Here is a 20,937-nt window from a genome sequence, read left to right as displayed (position 1 = left end):
TGCTAATGCTGCAAAGCTTCAGCAAGTGCTGTGAGCAGATATGTTTGGCGTGGTTGTGTTAGTACAATGTTAGTTCACTGAATGTGTATGCTCACCATTGTACGTAATCTGAGTAGTGACTTTAACATAGTGACGTTAAGACTATATTGAATGGTCAAGTAGTAAAGAAAAGCAAAATAACTTTTTTTAAAGTGAAGAAACTGCCTTGACTCGCTTCTTCCTGAGTGGTGCTATGCAGAGAAGCAATAACATTTCTTCTAGGAGCCGTTCCTATGGATATTGTTTTAGCGACTGCGCCGATTCATTATTCGCTGTACCAATGTTTTTTGGTAAGAGATATCTTCCACGAACTTCAGAACAGTGTTTACCATTTGACAGACTCCCAAGGAGTCTGTCTAATACATGGAACCTTAATAGGTGCATAGGTGGTCACCGCCGAATGATTACCTTCAATATGTAGGCTATAAAGGCTCTGGAGCAGTCAACGGGACTGTGATTCAGGTGTTCAGTGCGTCATGGTATTTGTGTTTGTGTTCGTTTCTAATCTGTAGGTGTGGGATGTATGTAATAGTGCCTTTATATACCACAGGAACACCATTTACTAAAACAAAATAAAGAATAAAATAAATAATGAAAGTATTTGTGTAGCCGGTTTTTAATACACAATTGGCATCTTGAGGGGGAAGGAATACATTTTTGGTATATCTCAAATCTCTTCTCGTTAATATTTATGATATATTTTAATACCTTACACGCGTATTTTGAGTGTGGACAAATTATTACAAAATTAATACAAAAGTAATATTCATATTCACTATATTTCAACTATTCTTTCAAGTACTGCCTCGTTTTGCTAAGGGTGCACGAGCATTCTATAAATATACTCACGCGTCTAACGTTTTAGAAGACATAAAGGACGATTAGTAATGAATGAGGAGACCAAATCCTGTCATGACCAAGAGATGAGGCTTTCACAGCCGTATACCCAGTTCACTGTCAGCCAAATTTTTACGCCTTTTCACACACCCATTTCGCTCTGTGTGTATCAGAGATTGTCATCCAATATGCAACCCAGAAAGTGAAGAACGCGCTATGATATTTGTTGCATGGGTTGTTTATACGTCAAACTTACGGTCTGCGCGCTGTTTCAAAACTGACTCTCCACCTCGCCATTTGCAAAAACCACTTATCCAAGAAAAAAAAAAGCATAACTCGGCAAGGTGATTGGCCGCTCGTACGAAAAGGTCCGTTTATAAATACCTATACGGTCACGCCTTCCCTGCTTGCCACAGCACTACACGCGGAGCTTCTAGAATGAGTATATAGCACACAAGAAAGTGCTCAAATCACAACGAGATTGATTGAAAACTCGGGAAAAAAACGACTTACTTGAGTGAAACAGTGGCTTCAGTTGTGTATCTTCGATGCACACAAAGTCTTGCTTGTTGGAGCAATCACTTGTCGAAAGTTTGCCTGTCAATACTTCGAGGACGACACAGTCATTCATGGCGCCGGCATCTTCCATGACTTGTCCGTATCCCGTGAGATTTTTTTGACTAGAGAGTGCAAAAGAAAAAAAAAAACTGTAATGATGTGTTATTAAAAGTATGTTTTTTCTTCAAAATAGTTACCAGAAGTAAATGTCCCGTAGAAGGAAGTTACTGGCAACAACGGGCGCCAAAAAAAAAGAGCATTGCGGTATTTTTCTCAAATTGTAGAACTGTTCTAATGAACGCATCCCAGCCTCTAAATTTAAGGAGATATTAAAAAAAAAGCTTGACCAAGATATAAACAAAACTATGACCAATATTGTTGGATCTATTCCAGTTTTTATGCAAAATTACACAGTGTTTTCAAGCTGGTTCACATATAAATTATATTATCTTCTTTTGCATTCTCTTCTCTGTGACTTTGCACCTAATTGGGTTCCAACAACTAAGATTGACTAATAACGGCCAGTTACTTTACAAGAAGTAGTACACTGTACTTAATACCTTCAACTTATAAACCTCGCAACTTCTTATTAATAGGGAAAATTTACTGAGCAGCAGTCGTCTAATCCAGCTGAAATCTTAAATTCATATCTAAAATGAGATCCACATCTTTGGATGTTTTCCTTCTTATTAGCTCACAATAAAATTTTAAACATTGCATTTAAAAAATACTTTGCAGCACTCTGGCCAAGAACAGTCTACTATAACCATTAATCGCCATATTAATAACGGCTGTTTTTTTTAAATAAATATCAAGTGTACCTTCCGGAATGTCCCGGGAGATAAATATTTTTCTCATACCGTTCCCCTCGTCAGCTGTTTAAAATATGTAGCAATGTTGTATTCATTGAATTGCATTCTAACGTCCCTTAATTTGTTTCTTCGTCCACACTCATTGTATACCCATCGTGCACCCTATCACTTTTCTTTCAATTCCCTTCTGTTTCATTTCTGTCGGGATATGCGCTGTTTTTCTTGTTTTGTTATTGCCTGTGGAGCAATGTAAAATGGTTTTGAGACGTTTGAGTGTGTGTGTCGTTACCAACAGTCTAGGTGTTTCGGAATCATGCTAACGGCTACCTACGCCACACAGAGGACATTTCCCCTTCGCCATGATCGTCCGAGATATTGTGTTTCATTAAAATACTCAGAACTATGCTAAACGAGTGTGACAGGTATAAAAACAAATTAAATGTTTCCTGATTCTTTTCTTTTAAACGTGTCATGTTTATATGAAATATTGTGTCAATAAAAAAGGACATATTAGTTGTGACATTTAAAACAAAGAAACAAGGAATGGAGTCTCAAAAGTATTTCACGACAAAAAACGATCGTAAATATACCTTCCGTAAAAGTAACGAACCTCTCGATATTCGAAAAAAAAAATGTTCGTAACTTTTGCGTGAGGTAAGAAAAAATCCTAAGACAGGGGTCCCATTCCACTCTACTTTTTCGCGACTATTGGTCTGAAATGGCTGCCTACACGTTCGCGCTTGATGAAGCGTGCGACGCCAGAAGCTTACGTCAGCAACGTGTGCACGGCACTCATTGGAGAATAGAAACGTTCGCGAATCATCGCCATGAGTGACGCTGTCGCTTCCCGAAGAATACTGTGCGAAGCCCTGCTATGTGTTCAACGCCTCGCCCCCGACAGCTCGGCCTCGTTCGCTGCACGTGCCACTGCCGCTGGCGCTTCGCTTTTATGCCAGTCACAGTTTCCAGTTGGTGTTAGCTTACGTAAAAAATATGAGCCAGACAAGTGCCTCGCGAATAATGAACAGGATGAGCAGTGTTTTGTGCGACATCCCCTGTAGCGGAATCAAGTGTCCTGTGACACCGTGGCCGTGCTCGCCTAGGGGCTTGGTCTAGCAAGGCATTTGACTTGACCTCTGACCAAGGCCCTCTTTCCCCGACAGCTGCCCTGCCCAAAAAAACGTCCCCCCTCCCCCCCCCGCCCACGCCCTATTTTTTCATTGGAATGTTCCCGTATGAATGGCCCAAACACTGACCGCAATTTTAGACTCGTTCATTTTCCCCTCGTCGTCCTCTTTGGATGGTGATGGCGGGGGCTGTCGTCGCAGGGACGCTCTCGTTTATTCGACCTGTTCTTTTGTTCGACGCACAGCACAAATAAATACCATAAAGGTTATCTCCCTATAATTTGGTATTTGGTATATATACACTTTATTATATGAGAATGTTACTTTGGTCCTGACGTGACGGTAGTAGTAGACGTATCAATACGGCTCGAGATAAAGCATCTCTTGGGAGCTATACGCAATGTGATCCAAACGCTTCCCCCGCTGAACGTTACGTTAGCATCGGGTTGCCATTGTGTGGTGTCCTCGTATCATGTTGAAGTGATTGTAATGTAAAAGGCTGGTCTCGGAGACTTTACTAAAAGTCAGCTCAACAGCGTGGTTCCAGGACTTCGATCGAAGACACACGGCTTATAGCGTGAACAGGCGGCTCTTGCTGGCACTTTGTGGTACAAAAAGCGTCAGCTACTTCCCGAATCTCTAAAACCAGGAACGATGCCGTGGCGATTTGATTCCAGGCATGCCGTTTGGCAAACTAGCCGTGCGGGCCGTCCCCTTTACCTAATATGACAGTTATGTTGACGTCGTAGTGATCGAGTTCGTAGGAGTAGACTTAAGTGGCTATGACAACCCATCCCCGCCACGGTAAGCTGGGCATTCCAGTTCGTTTGAATCGAGGTAGTGCCGACGCACGGATAAGATGATAAAGTAAACAATCTTGGAAGGACCACCGCTTATGTTTGTTCTGATCCAAACCCACGTGCTCAAGACATGCCAAGCTCTCCCATTGGTTCGTGTTGCCAAAGACGCTGTCGCCATAGCAACGATCGGCTGTCGTGTTGACCGGAAACTGGCGGCACACCCGAAGTTTTCACATTTCCTGGCGTTTTTCCCCTCTCACTCATGAATGTGTTCGGGAACACCGATTTGAGAACTTCTTACGATGTGCGTAACTTACGAACTTCTTAGCAATAATGTCTTAAGAGTATTAGTGCATCCGACCTCAGTGTGTCACTCCGCGTTAACGGAGGTGGATGTAGGCCGTCAAGATCAATATTTGTTAAAACTGAAAACACGCAAAAATTCACCAGCGGCCATTGTGAAGCAAGGTTGGCAGTAAGTGAAAGCCGTCCGGGAAGCGGCACGATAATTTTGAGTAACTTTTCTGAAGCTAGAACGGCTCTCTTCAAGTGCTGCAGTTTCGATATGTGTTTTGTTCATAGGGCGAATTTGAGTGCTTGCTTCGGTACTCTATCCTTGGCCTAATAGTGCGGGAAGTCGTTTTATGCCAATTTAAACTTTGATATGAAAACAAATTTTGCGACCTTCAGTTAGCGGAAGCACAAATAGCGGGAATTAAGTAGCTTTGAACATTCTGGGCAAATAATTATTCCTGTTTCTCAACGAAAGATAACTGACTGGCTGATAAAGCCAATTCGGCACCAGTTACGTAATTAACCGAGAACACTGAAATAACAATTTAGGTTATCTAGTTTGTAATATTTGACCTACATAAAATCATCTTCTTGAGAATAACAAATCACGGTTGATTTGTAGCCTGACAATATGATTATACTATTTTATCTGATAGTTGCTGAACGCGACTGTATGAAGCCAACGTTGCTAGAACCCTCAGTTGGGAAACTCACCGTTGAAACATGGGCCGATGGCGTCCACCGAGACCGAGCTAAATACGACAACAGCGCCACCCTTTAATATTTGTCTTTACTGTGGTTACCTTGAACTTTCAGACGCATGTTTTTGCGTAAAAACCAACGGGTAAAAACTCTTTTTGTAGTAACTTTTATTGGAGTTTAGTGCAAATCGAGGGCGCGTGATTTTTTCTCAAATCTTTAGTTTGCAAGGTTTTTCGGCACAATTAATATTGTTTTTATACAACCATGCCTCAACGGTGATTTCAGGTAGCGCGTCCCGACCTAGGTGCATTTTAACTTTGGTAGTAAGAGGCGGCGCGTCCGCTAGGGAGACGGGGGTGGCGTCCCTGTAACCTCTTCCACCGTATTAGTTTCGGCGCCATAATGGCCGATTAAAGCCAAAAGAGGAGTCATGTGCAGTTCCTCGAGTGGCCGCTGCGGGAGAAATGGCGGCGTTGTGATCGCCATTAGCTCGGTTCTAGAGGACGGGTCGGTGCCACTTTTTCAGAGCAGTCTCTATGGCAGTTTCCCAGCTGAGTGCTTTAGTAACATTGTATGAAGCTAATAAAAAAAAATTAGGCGGAAGAAAGGTAGTACAGGAATGGTGACTAACCAAACAAACAATTCAAATAAAAAAAAGAAACTTTATATTTGGCTCCCTCGTTCTATTTCTCCAGGAATTATTTTCGTTATTCTTGTTCGGCTTACTCGCATATTTTAATTATTATTATATCAAGCTTAAACGTCGATTAGAGATTTGTCGGAAATCAAATGCGATAAAAATAACCTGATTGCTAAACTTAAAAAAAAAAAAAATTGTGGGAGCGCGATTTTCACCGGCTGAGTTAAATGGAACAATATTGTTAGCCCCAAGGCCTTGCCCAGCCTAATGAGTGCTTAGGCAACCGGATTGCGGCACAGCATATAATAACCTGGGTTCGGCGCTGACTTTATTTTACGCTAGGCATTTTCTAAGACTTTCCAAACTAGTATAAGAAACATTGACTCACTTCATTCGTTAGCAAAAATTTGCAATGAAGGAGCAATTAGTAATTTTTTAGTTCGGCTGAGTGGCAAGCGCTTTCACGATGAGCACGCGAAAGAAAAAGATAACAAGTGAAATATCAAAATTTGGAGCGAAACTACATCTCAAGCTAAATTTGTCAATCGCTGAGACAACCGACTGTCGTCTGGAAATTATTTGGACCCAGTCCGACGCACAAAAAAAAGAAATAGAAAAAAAAAACTTTTTTTATCAATTTTTTGTGTTGCACTTTGCACCTACGTGAGTATTGGGAGCCGACATCTGTAATAAGCATGCTACTTTGACACTAATTTTATAGACCGAACCCTAAGGGAGAACCAGGGTGGCCTTAAAAAAGCAGAAGTGATTTTGTCAGATAAGTTTCTCACAGCGGGTCGGAATTTCGAATGCTGGAAAGAGGACTCGATTACGAGGCAGACACAGAACCCAAAATAATTTAGCTATTTTTCCCTCCACCAGTAAAACAGTGGGAGCGTCTTTTTGAAGTTATGTTAATTCATCTGCACTCGATTTGCCCTTGAAATAATTAGCAGGCTTTCCATAAAACGTTGACTATGGGTTGGCATTGTTTTTTCTTATTCTTGAATTCAATATTACTTTTGTGTTTACTACATTTCATTTTACTTTTGTATTACTTCTTGGGCGGTAAAATGTACAAAACCCTCCTGCCACAACATCTAAATGGAGGTTAGCAGTGTTCCTAAATAAAGTTGATGACGGGTGGCGGTTCCTTGGCTGCCGAAATCGGCCACTGCGAGAAAAATAATAATGTTGAAACCTGTTAATTTCTGAACTGCTATGGTTAATCTTGGCAACAGGCTGCCTATCTCTAATACGTAAGATTACTGTCTCTGAGAAACATGTCACATTTGATGTAAAAAACCATTAGGCAATTTCGCTAGCCATCAGGCTACAGTAGTGACATAATGTTCAACAATGTTGATAGCATAGTGTAGAAGGAAAGCCGTTCGTAACTCAAGTATAATTTATAGGATTATTTTTTAGCATAAAACAAAACGCATTTTGGATAAAGAAGGGTTCACACTTTAAACATCAATATAATATTTCGGAAACAAACAGTTCTTCCGCAGTTTTTTTCCGACGCTTTACGGCAATGCGAGGCACTGCACGTGAAGTAAGCATGAACTATAAAAGGTAACGTTGGTTTAGCTTTTTGTCATTTTATAACCCAATCAATGCAGGACATTAAGAAAATATGGTACCTGCTGGGTTAGTTCCGTGTACTTTTTTTGTTTTGCTTTCCAAACTTAGAATGATGGGAGAGAAGGAATCGCGCACCTTCCAGAACATATGGAGAGCACGAGTCGTCTAGAATATACGTCGAAATAGTTTCAATACTCCCCGCGTCGCGCAATGCAATCCAAGTATGCTTGGTGGACGAGCATGTTGGTTTAAGTCATGGATGAAGAAAGAATACAACAATTAAAACAGAGACAACACAACCACATCTTTCATGAAAAATGTGGTTGTGTTGTCCCTGTTTTAATTGTTTTATTTTTTTTCCTTCATCCATGCAATCCAAGTTTCCCGACAAGCACTGCCGAATTTTCCGAAAAGGTCTACTCAACTTTTAATATTACCCAGAGAGTCTATTTCTATTAATTTATTTCTCTCAGATGGGACACTACTGCGCATAGGGAAACATTCACTTCTTTTTTCGTCTGCTCAGTTGGCGGCGAGTTGCCACCTAGTTTAGTAAATCGCTGTGCGATCATCGAATTTACTATATCGGCGAGTTATTCACAGAACATGCATCAAGTTTTTTTCTTCTTCAATCCTAAACGTTTATCTGTGAAAACCTATGAATAAATAAGGAGGCTTTGGGGAATGATTCAACAATTGACACCACACCCCCATGAAACTCTTGTAGAATTAAAAATGCCATAAAAAAAATCTACCGGAATTGCGGGAAGCTGGTGAGGCGCAGCTTCATCGTGACAACGCGCCCGCCCATTCGTCCTTCTCGTATATGCTTTCCTAAAAAAACAACATCACCCGTCTGTGTCCCACCCCAGCAACCCAGACATGACTCACTGCGGCTTACAATTTCTTTCAAAAGTTTAACCACAGTTGAAAGACCCATTGGATTAATTTCCAGCAGACAATTAAAGCCTGATTGCCCTAGGGTGCCTACATTTTATAGAGTAATAAATGGCTCGATACTTTTCGGACAGATCTTGTAAGTACTTCCTCCGGGGACCATTTTTCGGTTATCAAGACAATGTGGTTTCAGACTATGAAAAACGCTTGAAGTAGAAAATAAAACAGCAAAACTGGAGGAAAAAGTAAGCAGTTTATAAACTAAAGATAAGCAGACTTTGATCTCGATTCGCCTTGTAAGAGTACAGGAGTAGAAACATGCGTATATAGATAGCCGAGAAATACCTACGTATAAAAAAAATGGAAGTCGATTACAACCCCCTGTAACACCGAATTAGAGCGCAGCTCTTGAGGAAGAGGATGGAAGGGTGCTATGGGAGGGTATACCCCTCCTCTCTCCTCCTCAGCTCGTCATCCTGCCTGCTACTCCGCCACGGGGGTCACGTGAGCTCGGGGGGGGGAGGGGTCACGTGACTTCAGGTGTAACAAGACCCCCCCCCCCCCCAGGTGTTCCATATCGGACAAGGGGTGTACCCCCTACACCCCCTATTTCTGAGAGTGTAGTGAATACGCAGGTTAAAGGGATGTTTACACACCAAATCATTTCTACAATGAGACATAAACTGCTGCCACCGTCGTAGTACGCTATCCAGCACAGCCCAAACGTGCATAGGAGAACGTTCTTTTTTATGCCAATCAATTGATGGCGACTTCATCGGAAAAATCTTCTTAAAGTGGCGTGCGGGTAACTGACGTGCGCCATTTTTCAGATTGTGCGATGATTTTTGAATAGCTGAGAATGCTTGTTTCTCGCTTGGTAAAATCATAAATTTTGATTCCTGCAATGAAGGATACTCACACTACAAGCTGAGGCATCGGATCTAGCCAGTGATAAAACCCTGCTATCTGGCGTGCGTTGAGCCAAACGACGGATGACTGCAGACCTGGAAAGATAAATGAAGGCTTGTTACCAACATGCGTATACAACACTATTTTTGTTGAGTGAGCACAGGATATAGAAGCTATGTTCATCGCAAATTATGGATTCAATAGAAGAAAAAGAATTAGCCCGTTGTAATAACGCTTCAATTAAAAGTTTAATTCTGCGTGTTGTTTCTTGACCAGTAATTTTAAACATCGCCCCAGAATTGACCAAATGTAAACGAAAACACAAGAATCGAGGACGAGATCACAGACGTCAGTGAACTTCGCCATCTGGAGAACTTCACTGACGTCTGTGATCGGTCAAGGACGTTGTGACGACAAAAATGGTTTTTGTGAGAAAATAAAACTGCTTCTTTGATTTTCTTCACAAATGCGTCATAACTTGACCCCAAGGCTGCGAGAACAAAATGTGAAACGTATTTTTAAAGCGTAGAAACTACCTCAACGAAATGAGAACTCCTAACAAACATGTTGGTTTCTTAGAGCAGCAGAATAGTTGAGAATCACATCAGTTCACCGTTGTATAGAGATAAAAAAGCATACTCTCTGTCACTGGTGGTCGCATACTATTTCTAGGTGACAGCAGATATAAAAAAAAAAAATGACGGATATCAACTAACCTAGTCCGGGCTTTAAGTGAGCTGACGAGCCGAGGAATAGGCACGATATATACTACCTGCTACTTCACAAATAATTAGTTTGGTATCTAAAGGAGCGCCACCTGTCTCTCGCACTTGACGTCAATATACAGGCGCCTACGTGCAAAAAGCTAAGCTCCGACCCCCATTCACAGCACTTCCTTTCCTTCTCCTCTCTCCCGCGTGCTGCATGCGACAATAGAGAAGTGGTAGAACGACAACGCCATTTTAGTCGGCGACTGCGTCACTGCTACATAGAAAATTCTAGAATAACTTAACGTAATATTACGAGGAACAAACTTACGAAATCTCGAAGCTTTGAATTTCAAAGACTCTCCAGATCCCCTTAATTAATTTGAGGCGCGACCGTTAGCACGCGATAAATACTACTCTGAGAATGACAGGTTTGTTTTCGAAGATATATAGATGTTCAAAGTCTGGAATTCAGTACAGGCAGGGAGCTTACAACTTTAGGAATGAGAAATTTTGTATAATATTATTCATCAAATATATGTTGTTTTTTATAAACTTTACTGTAACTAGTATACCGCCTCCACTAAGAAAGTATTGGAACCACCGGATATTTGGTAGGAGGAAGCTCGTTACTGCCAGTTGTTGAATTGACAAATATGTGTAAGTTCATTTTATTTATAAATTTAAGGGTTCTATTTTACTTGTATTTTTATAATTACCGAGTATTAAAGCTAAACAGAATTAAGAATTCATGAAATTAGAGTGCTTTGAGATATTCGTTCTTGTTTGTATTGTTGCGCACAAAAGAGCCGGCCCTCGTTGCTCGCGCAATGGTGCGTAGGAGTGACATCCCCACGATGTACAAGTGGTCATGACCTCACACATTCATTGCGCCACAGCAGACCTTTCAGGGTGAAATGAATAGTCCCTAGACTCATCAGCAGCAAATTTAAGAAAACACGTACATTGCAAAAATGCGTTGCGACTCTTAGATCACGTCGCGTGAGTGCATATTTGTGCTGGGTATACCTTGTATTTGATATGTGTTCGCGACTTCAAAATTTACGGGCGGCATTTCTTGCCAAATTTATTTGTCAGGTCTATCATATAATTTACTTAGTTTGAATGGTTTACAGGTGGATATGTGAAACTTGTTGATAAGTGTTTTCAGGTTTCTTCTGATTTAGATGCACTTTGATGCAAAGGAGTAATAGGGAGGAGGTGTTTAAAATCAATTTGCTGCCCGCCTGGATGTGTTGTGTTGATAACAATAAATTTCAAGGCGTCATTACTGAAAACTCTATCATCGGAGTTCTATCGAAGTGACGCCTCAGCGTAATGATTTTTAAATATCGGCACTGCGAATTTTGTGGCAATTGTGGTGTGCGACAACAACCCTGACTTATGTAACGGAATTGTCATTGACTTCCTACTCTTGCTAGATTCAAACCGGACCGCTAGTAAAATTCTCTTACGCGCAAGTTACGTTGTTGGTCTCTCCCGGAGTTGGTGGACGATGGGTCAGCCCTTGATATTCTGAGGCTTGGTGGCGGACACGTTGACCAAGAGTGACGGCAGGCTCACTGATTTTCTTCAGCTATCTACATCTAATTACATATCTACAAAAAGATTCAAGCTCCCAACTTGGGCGACCATCTTTACTCCCTCCAAAGTCTCTAGCAATGTCCGCAATCGCCTCTCCCGTTCCACCTTTTGACATTTGCAACCCTCTCCTTCTCCTCGAGGAAGAAACCAGTCACTTCAAATCCCACGGCGGTCAGGTATTCCTAATGATCCAGTCACCGGCGAGGTCCACACGCGACCGCCGTAAGCTACAACAGCGGTCAAAACCTTCAAAGTTACACTGAGCATCCAATCGGAGGTGTTTCCCCTGCAATAGGTAACAATTACAACGAAGAAAAATAAACGCCGTAAGCGCTAGCGGTCCTGCGCGTGGATTCTTCGAGTCCCTCGGGCTCCATCACCCCGACTCCTATTAGGAGACGTCGGCGCGGCCCCACGACGCAACCTTCCCGCCGCCTAAGGGCATTGGGAGGTCGCAAGCCCCACACAGCAAGCAGACGGGTGCTCCCCAACTTACCTTCGCTTGCCACTTAAAGCCGAATCATTAATGGCTCCTTGAATGAAAATAGTTTTCAAAATTGAATTTTTTTGGAATGCACAAAATTAATTCGGAGTCTTAATCGGGGCCTCTATTTTAAGAACGCCAACTTCTGTAGCTTAAAAAAAAAACCTTCCAGATACACGAGGTAACACAGCTCCCAATCAAGTTGTTCCACCCAAAAACGTACCAACGTCTTGCAGAGAAGCTCGTATGTGATCCACGTTCATGGTCCCATCGAGATTCAAAAGGTATTTGCCTTCACCGCACGTCTTTCTTGCGTCCTCGAACGTCTGCTGAGTGCCTTTGGTGATGAAGAACCGGTCGGCGTGCTGGTTGTGACCGCCTGCAAAGTGTCGAAAAAGCCTTCAGTAAATTTTCAATAATTTGGATTGCACGTGACCATATTAGATAAGGTCAACGTGTTGTAAAAACTCTGACCTAGTAGAAGTGTTCCCAGAAAAAGTTGTATTTTGTTTGTTCGTCTATATTGCTTGAATGACCACGTGCTTTAAAGAAAATAATCTGCGAGGTGTCTCGCAGAGAGAAACTACGAGCTACGAAAGATAGTGGGTGAATGATAAGTCACGATAAAACATTAATGCAAATATCTTTCAGTTTTAGTGCGCCATCCTTTTGTTGGCAGTTTCACAAATCGGTGTTGAAGTTTCATTAGGTTGACTTCAGTCTACATTCTAAAAGTAAGGTCAGGTCACTTTTTTGCGACGTCATCCCATTTTGATGGGCCGTTTCTCCGCTGAGTTATCCTGATTATTTCAAGAAAAAAAAATTAAAGACGTTTACAGCTCCCTGTAGCGCCGAATTAGAGCGCAACTCTTGAACAAGAGTGGAGGATATGCCCCTCCTCCCCCTCCTCCCCCTCCTCCCCTCCCCTCCTCCTCTCCTGCTTCCCTCCCATTTAGCGGGAAATTTTAGCTACATTTCCCCCTAAATTCAGACGAAAAAATTTCCCGCTAAAATGAGCGGGGAAATTTTCCCGCTAAATTAAGCGGAGAAATTTTCCGCTAAATTTAGGGGGGAATGTTTCTGGTAAATTTAGCGGGGCATTTTTTTTTTTTGGCTCAATTTAGCGGGAAAATTTCTGTCCTCCAACTTCTCTAACTCGTGACCCTCGTGAGGTCACACGTGAAGTCACGTGTGGCGTCAATATGGGAAACGTCCCGTAATGGAACGTGCGGTTAAGCCGCGGCGACGCCGACGCTGACGCCAACGCCGCTCAAGCCGCACACGAGACGCCGTTGCGTCTTGTGTGCTGCGCATCATTACCTTAAAACTGTGGCTGGTCAATTGATCGATTAACCTACCGATTAATGTTTTTATCGCGATTAATTTTTTCAAACCTTTCAATCGGTAAAATTTTTAAGAGCCAAAAGAATGCAAAACATTTAACGCTTTCACCACGCAGGCATCAACGAGTACACCTGTATAAAGGACTAACTTCAAGTAATATTTTATCCTAAAGTAAACTTTTTGGGCGAGATTTGTAACTCAAGACAAGTTACACGTGTCACGGCCACTTTAGTGCCGTTCGAGTGTCCGTTTAGTTCAGCGGAGACCATTGCGAACAATCAAAGGAGCTCGCATTCGCCGGAGAATATCAACAAATCCTGTTGTCTCATGAAGCTGAAGTAACGTTCTGTAAATATGAGTGTCTTTGAACTGTTTTTTCGCAAGTAGACATTGAGGTTCGTTGATAATCGAAATTCTATATTACGGCGTTAATCGTATATTCAGCAAAAGTTCAAAAAACAAATATTGCCTTTTTTTTTAATATGATGCATGGGAATGAACGAGACCGATATGTCGAATAATTAATCGTTCAAGGGTGCCAATTAATCGAGTTAAAATATTTAATCAACGCTTAGTCTTAAAAAATTAGTTATTCATTCTAGAGTAAAGTTATAAACGCATGAATTGCCCCAATGTTAAAACGCCAGTTTTTGTGATATATTTAAAATTTCAAGAGGGAAAAGAGACGAATTGGCTAGGTCATAAAAATGCCCGGCCTCTAACTTTTTAACAATACAAAGGGAGGCTCAGACAATAAACAATTCATTGCTAACTGTCTCAAATAGCTCAATAAAGGTGGAGCTCTTCAGCACGTACTAAAATGTGAGGATTTCTACAGTAATGATTGAAGGGGTCTAGCCGGTGGTGCACTGCAAACATATAAATAAAACGGCGCAAACGAACACAAAGACAAGTAGAAGAAGGGACACAGACAAAGCGCTGACTCACGACTCATATTCGTGCCACACGGGCAACTCGAATGCCATTTACAACGAATGGCATTTGAGCGGACGGCCAATCAGCGCGCGACACTCCGGGCGTAGCGCATTCCACGCGCGACAGCTTGCCGAGCTGATTCGCCGATCACAGAAATGTCATTCGTTGTAAATGGCATTCGAGTTACCCGTGTGGCATGGGTATTACTTTTTTTTTCGTCTTCTTAAACCACATCAACATCAGAAGTCGAAGAAATAAAAAGAAGAATCCAACATGTAGGACATCTTCACTGTGTTGGCTATAAGGGGAGGTGTGCCGAATAGAAAATCGATAGCATGCCACTCGTTCATGACGCCGGTGGCACCAGTACCCTGCACCTGGTGCCATCGGACGGGCACACAATGGCACCACGCATAGAAGTGCGTACTGCATGAGCACGCGTAGTACGAGACGCTCTCGTGCCCCACGCGCTCGCGCACAACACTTGACACGCTTCCCGCCAAGCCCCTTAGAACGGAAATGCACGGGTATCCTGGCTACAGCGCCACTTTTTCATCATGAAGAGGCGGCACGTAGAACTTCCGAAAAATTTCTAATGGCTAATTCCACTGGTCGTTTTGGAGCGCGCCGGGATCGACTTTTCTGGAGCGACCCTATTTCGCTGGGCGATCGGGGTCGAGACCGACGTGTTCCATTGGTCGTTTTGAATTAGCTCCAGCTCCAGATCTCGATCTGGATCCGAGAAAAGTCGCTCCCACGATTTCGGCGGATTCAACCGGAAGCCAGCCGGGCCAACCCTCGGCGCACACACGTGACTTCCTTTTTGGTGGGGCATCTCGCCTGATCTCGCCCATCTCGCCTGAGAAGAAGAAAAAACACGTCGCGGGCTGGGCTCCTAGATTGTCTCGACATCAGAAGAATTCGCAATGGCCGCTTGCTTACCCTTTGGCTCGACAGCCGGTTCGTTTTCCAGGAAGAAGAAGAGAAGGCATTTGCCGCGCTACGGGCATTCCGGCAATCTTTGCTAGAAGCGCCTGAGCCGTTCCTGCCGCTCGTGCGTCGAACAAGTGTAAGCGCCGCGACTGCGAAAACGTCTTCGAAACGACCGCAGCGACCGCGGAAAGGGGATTTCCGGGCAGTTGAATGACGGGAAAGCATCCGCCGATCCCGGAGCTGTGGTCATGTTCCACGGGGGATCCGTAGTCGGCGCGACCCCGTTCGGATCGTGTGCTCCACACTCTCAAGAAAAAAGGGTGTAAAAGGGTGTATCGTTACACCCTTTGTCCCATATAATACGCCCCCGAATTTCAATTCGACATACACGGCCCAAAATTTTACGAGGGGCTTGATGCCCGTGTGGTACAACTTATTAAAATAGCTAATGTACGTTTTACTGATAACGAAAAAAATAATCAGGGTTCTCTTGGCTCTACTGTAAAAACTCGGTGTTTTCTTTCTGTGGTCTCTGATACGTACTTTAGCTATGTTATAAGTTATAACTTATATCGCACCCTTATCAAGCCCCTCGTAAAATTTGGGGCCGTCTGTTCGGCTATAGGGCTTTGTACGTCGAAATTAAGTTTTGGGGTGTATTGTATGGGACGAAGGGTGTAACGATACACCCTTTTACACCCTTTTTTCTTGAGAGTGCACTCTGGATCTCTTCAACTGATCCCGGCGAGCTCCAAAACGCCCAGTGGAATTTCGCCATAACAGAACCTTTACAAAACAAAAATCGATCCTATGGCTACAAGCGCGCACATGCAGCCTGAAAACGGTGCAGCGGCGAAATGTTTTGGTGGCGCCCTCCTATGGTTCCCCCTTGTGACGTCATTACCTTGCGAACAACAAGTTCGATGGTGTTTGTAAATAGCATGGTGGAAGCCTGAAATCATTGCGCTCTCAAAGCAACACTGCCAACACCGTCGAAATTAAAGTTCTTTCATTCCTCTTATTTCCGTCGATGGTATACCCTTTCCGACGTCATAGCCAGCTTTTGGGCCAATCGTGGAAGGCCGACCACAGCGACGCTTTCGGTCGCGCACGTCGCCAATAAGGCCGTGTGCGAGACAGGTACGCACAGAGCATTACGGCTCGCGCTGTAGTTTTGGCATTGCTCAGACCTAAGGTGGAACGATGTGTAGATATAAATTTCTCTACTATTTACTTTCTGTTAGAAATTCTTCGAATGGTACATGACAGTGAAGATGTCCTACATGCTGGAGTCTTTTTATTTCTTTGACTTTTGATGTTGATGTGTTTTAAGAAGAGGAAATATTGAGTAAGTCGTGAGTCAGCGCTGTGCCTCTGTCCCTTCTTCTACTTGTCCTTTTGTTCGTTTGCGCTGTTTTATTTACATGCTTACAGGGATTTCTAATTTCGCAGGCCATTACCGTTTGCCGTAATATCAGAGGAGTTTGCTCTTAAATTGAAGATTTTGATAAAAAGAGAACGTGGCGGTTACATGAATGCCGTTTTTCCTGTGTGTTTCGGGGTTCGGCGGACGTTAGGTTGGATAATGATCGCTGCGGTAATTTCCTATTTCACTAACATCTAATCATTGGTTTAGCCTTTCATTGGAGCTCCCGTCAATATGGCACTTAAGCACGATTTCCCGAGTCAATAATAAAAGTTATTTTAATAGATCCCATTTAATTAGTCAAACGATATACTTCCAAGCAGCACGGCGATTCTTGGCCGGTGTCGTGGCAATGTCTGCCGAAAACCGGCTCCAATATCGGCCTAATGTGCGCTTTTGCACCACATCCCGACTTCCGGCAGGCATTGGCGTACCGCCGTTTCACCACCGGCCCGGCGGGATATCGTGCGACTATTGCCAGGTAGGACTGTGGGCCAGGTATCGGCAAGATATCGCACATGCTTCTACTCTGTATCGGGCGTACGTCGCCTAATACAGAGCAGAGAAATCTGCTCATTTTGTATCGGCATTACCGGCACTATTGCCTTGCGCGTTAATTGCAAATATAGTATGAAGTTGAACGCCTCGCACGCATACATAGAATGAGGAAATTGTTCTCAATCTCTCACAGAACTTTATTAACCCACTAGCATTACACAGAGCTCGTTCTGGACCCATTTAGAAAAAGTGATACTTTCCTGTGGAACGGAAAGCAAATTATGAAATATAATTACACCGATTTCGTGCAAAGCAAAATTCAAAATTACGCACGAAGGACCGTTTTGCTGAGGGAGTTTTAGTAGATGGTTCTGATGACTCCAATAGCAATACGCGTTGCTCCGCCGCCGTCTTTGCGCATGCAATAGAGAGATTTTAGTAGATCGTACCCACGGCTCCGATAATGAAACTCGATACTAAGCCGCCGACTGTGCGCGTGCATCGTATCGCTATCGGGGGTATAAGAGCTGTCGGAACGATCTGCTAAAGCTTCTATTATGTCGTTATTGGGGGTATCGAAGGTATCGGAACGATATACTAAAACTCTTTACTAATACGGTAGGAGGACTGATATCCTAAGCGTGCTTGCCGTGTACTTACGAATAAAACAGCAATATTATGTAATCAGTGACAGATGCATAATACGACTGGGGCAGCAAAGAGCAGCGCAAACACAAAGTCGAGGAAGACGAAGGTCTCCCCCATTCAACAAAAGTCTCTCTGCCGCCGATGAGCAGTTCTTCGTCAAAACGCGTCCAACAAACATAGCGCAATCATTCCATGGACTCTGACAAAGAAAACGGCCATTACCGAAAAGTTGGCTTGGACGTATTCCGGCCGTTCAGGACGAAAAACCACGTTCTCGATTTATACGCACGAAAAGCAGACCACTCTAGAGCGCTTTTCGGACACCGAACCTACGTGGACCCCTAGCCATCACCACTTCTTGTCATACGGCAAAGACTACGGCTCCGGTGAGCCCATCAGCGCGTCAGAGCGAATCACGTGACAAATGTTTGTCGAAGCGTGTTCGTCATATGCAGAGCGGTCACGCGTGTCGCTCCACCCCTCTGATTTGCTTGAAGCTGTAGTCGCGCTCGCTTACAGCCACACGAATACACAAAAAAAGGTGGAGTGGCTTAGCAAAGGGCGAGGTCGAAGGGAGTAAGACAATGCAACTAAGCTCCGTCTGCTTGCTTTGTCTATCTTTCTACGGCTTAATTTAAAGTAAGCAGATTCCGCTTTGCTTATATTTTTTTTTTCAACCTCGACCTTCGTTTGGTCATGAAATCCAGATATCTGGCCAGCAAAGCCGATTCCCAAACCACACTCCCTACACTCAACGAAACACGGCGGCGGGCACGCTATGTCACGATGGCGTTGGCACGACACATGCAAATATTTAAAAATATTAGTTTGATCAAAATGGTATCGGCACAGTCTTTCCGATTTGATGCAATTATCGGCGGAATACTATGTGCGGCCTCGGCTGTTACTTTTCTGAATGTGTTGTATTAAGAGATACGACCCTATTGAAATAACACGTCAGCCCTGATTTCTTATGGGACCTTAACACCTTATCAAACCTCTCAGCCCTTTCAATCCCTTCAGCCCTTCAAATCCGTTCAATCCTTCAGCTCTGTCAGTGCTCGATCCTTTTAGACACAAAAATCAGTGTGAATCATAAACCAAAGATGCAGTTTAAAACGTCATTGGAAGTTTATTTCAGAAATTGAGTTTTACGTGCATATTGAAACTGAAAAAGACGATAAAAACCAACGTGTGCTCGAACCCGAAAGCAAGCTGCTGCAGACAACAGAGATTATGCTAAAAAATGATAAAACGGAGAAAAGTTCACCGCAAAACCAGCAGGTGCGGAGCAAAGCTCACCGGCCTTTGAGCGAATGCAGAAAAGAGATCACCGATTTTTAAACATTTTTTCAGCTTATCGGAGTGTGCGTCACACGTGACAATTTAACGCAATTAGAATTCGTCACTTTATTAAAAAATAATTGTCCGATTTTTGTGATATTCTTGAAGTTAATTGGACAAATTAGTAATCACCCATTCTGCATATAATTGACACCGCAAGTATACAATCAGAACATCGGACACCCGCAATAAAGAAAACAATTTATTGACAGCTTAACAGTACGCCGTCGGTAGCTCTGCCAGATGAGAAGGTTTGTTTTTTTGCGAGCTAATATGAATAGCGTTGTGCAACCATTTCAGCTCCGAAGATTGTGTGGTGCCTGATAGGTAAGTAGGTAATTGTTGATGCAATCAAAGTCGGCTACGCTGTTTTCTTTCTGTTATTTTCACTAATAAAGCTTTGGTTGCGAGAACAGCCTTGTCCTGTCGTGTTTGTTGTCTTCCCTCCGTCTTCGTAGTTTGAGCGGTTTTCATCATGTATAACGTTTACCAACTCGCCCTATCCGCTACCTAACAGAAGACTAGTTCTTATATAGCTCACGAGTAACAACGGTGACAGGGTGCAGCTCTTATAAGGTAATGGGTGGCCCGCCGTAGAAGGCCCCTATCACACAAAGGCAACGTGTGGAAACGCCACTACGAAGGGCCAGAAAACGTGCATGTCCGGGGAAGAAAGAAACCTCGATATCCTATTGAACGTTCTATCCTGTCTTCAAAGGTTTACAAAAGCTTCAGAGAAATTTTCAGGCACCGCGTTGTTGCGCATGCATTTTCGAATTTTCGGCATTTACAGTTTTTCTTTTTAGGTTTTAGGCAGACATAATTAAGCTTTCAAACTTTTTTCTGTTCCTCAAGTCTATGAAATTTTCAGTTAGGTTTTCGGTTGCCTAGCGAGTAAATTACTAAAAACACTCGCCTGCAATTATTAATTTGGGAGCAATAAACTCAATAAGTTTGACATATATTATAAGAAAGGACATTGTCTTTTTTACAAAGCTGACAGATTTTAATGATATGTGTTATGTGATACGTGCTACACATGATCCAACAACCTCCATAAGAAAATAAGAAAAAAAAAGCTTTTCTCCGCATACGCTCAATGGCCGGAGAGCTTTCCTCCGCATGCGCCTGTTTTGCGGTGAGCTTTCATCTGGTGAGCTTCTCTTCGGCGAGCTTTTTTCCGGGATTCGGGATGGAGAGTATGGCGTACACTCCGTCGGCTTCGGTTTAGGAAAGAGCCGAAGCTGCCAGGTGGGACTACAACTCCACGTGGAGGAATTAGACTCGCGTTTTTCTGGCCGTAACTTGAACGCAAGTTTCGGAATGTCCTCTTTTCCGGGACGCCATTATTTTTCAATGTAGTCCCTAGAGGCGGCGATACACTTCCTCTACCGGCGCACTACTTTCGGCATGCCGTCGTCGATGATTGAGGGCTGATGTCGACGAGACCAACGCCGCGCTGGAGGAGCTGAAGTTCCAAGATGTTTTTCCTCATTTACTTTATAGTTCTGGCCTCGCACCGTCGGAGTTTCGGCTGTTTTCCAAGACAAAGGAGCGTCTGAAGGATGCACCGCTTGCGTCCGACGATGAGGTACCGATCCGATGAGCCGTCGAGGTCGTCAGCACTCTCCCGCAATTATCTACGACAGCATCCGTAGAGTAGTGCACCGGCAGCGGAAATGCATCGCCGCCAGAGGGAGACTATTTTCAAAAGTGATGTACTCCTGGGAAATAGGAAAATCCAAACGTTCATTCGAATGCAACATCTTCCAATTCCATCACTAAATTTAAAAAAAAAAGTTGTAGCCTA

At 43.3% G+C, this 20,937-nt stretch overlaps 1 protein-coding gene across 1 annotated transcript in view; it reads right to left on the bottom strand.

Moving 5' to 3' along the window:
• LOC8050624 (adhesion G-protein coupled receptor G2) overlaps positions 1-20,937 on the bottom strand; it is a 136,577-nt gene that overhangs the window by 102,445 nt on the left and 13,195 nt on the right. The window contains exon 2 of the mRNA XM_042292923.1: positions 12,222-12,377. Coding sequence (XP_042148857.1) covers positions 12,222-12,377 — 156 coding nt within the window. The remainder of the gene's footprint in view (positions 1-12,221; positions 12,378-20,937) is intronic.

This window comes from Ixodes scapularis, unplaced genomic scaffold (assembly GCF_016920785.2).
Source record: "Ixodes scapularis isolate PalLabHiFi unplaced genomic scaffold, ASM1692078v2 PGA_scaffold3__209_contigs__length_174095766, whole genome shotgun sequence".
NCBI classification, from domain to species: Eukaryota; Metazoa; Arthropoda; class Arachnida; order Ixodida; family Ixodidae; genus Ixodes; species Ixodes scapularis.
Note: the sequence above shows the minus strand (reverse complement) of the source record. Positions and strands in the feature narration are given on the sequence as shown.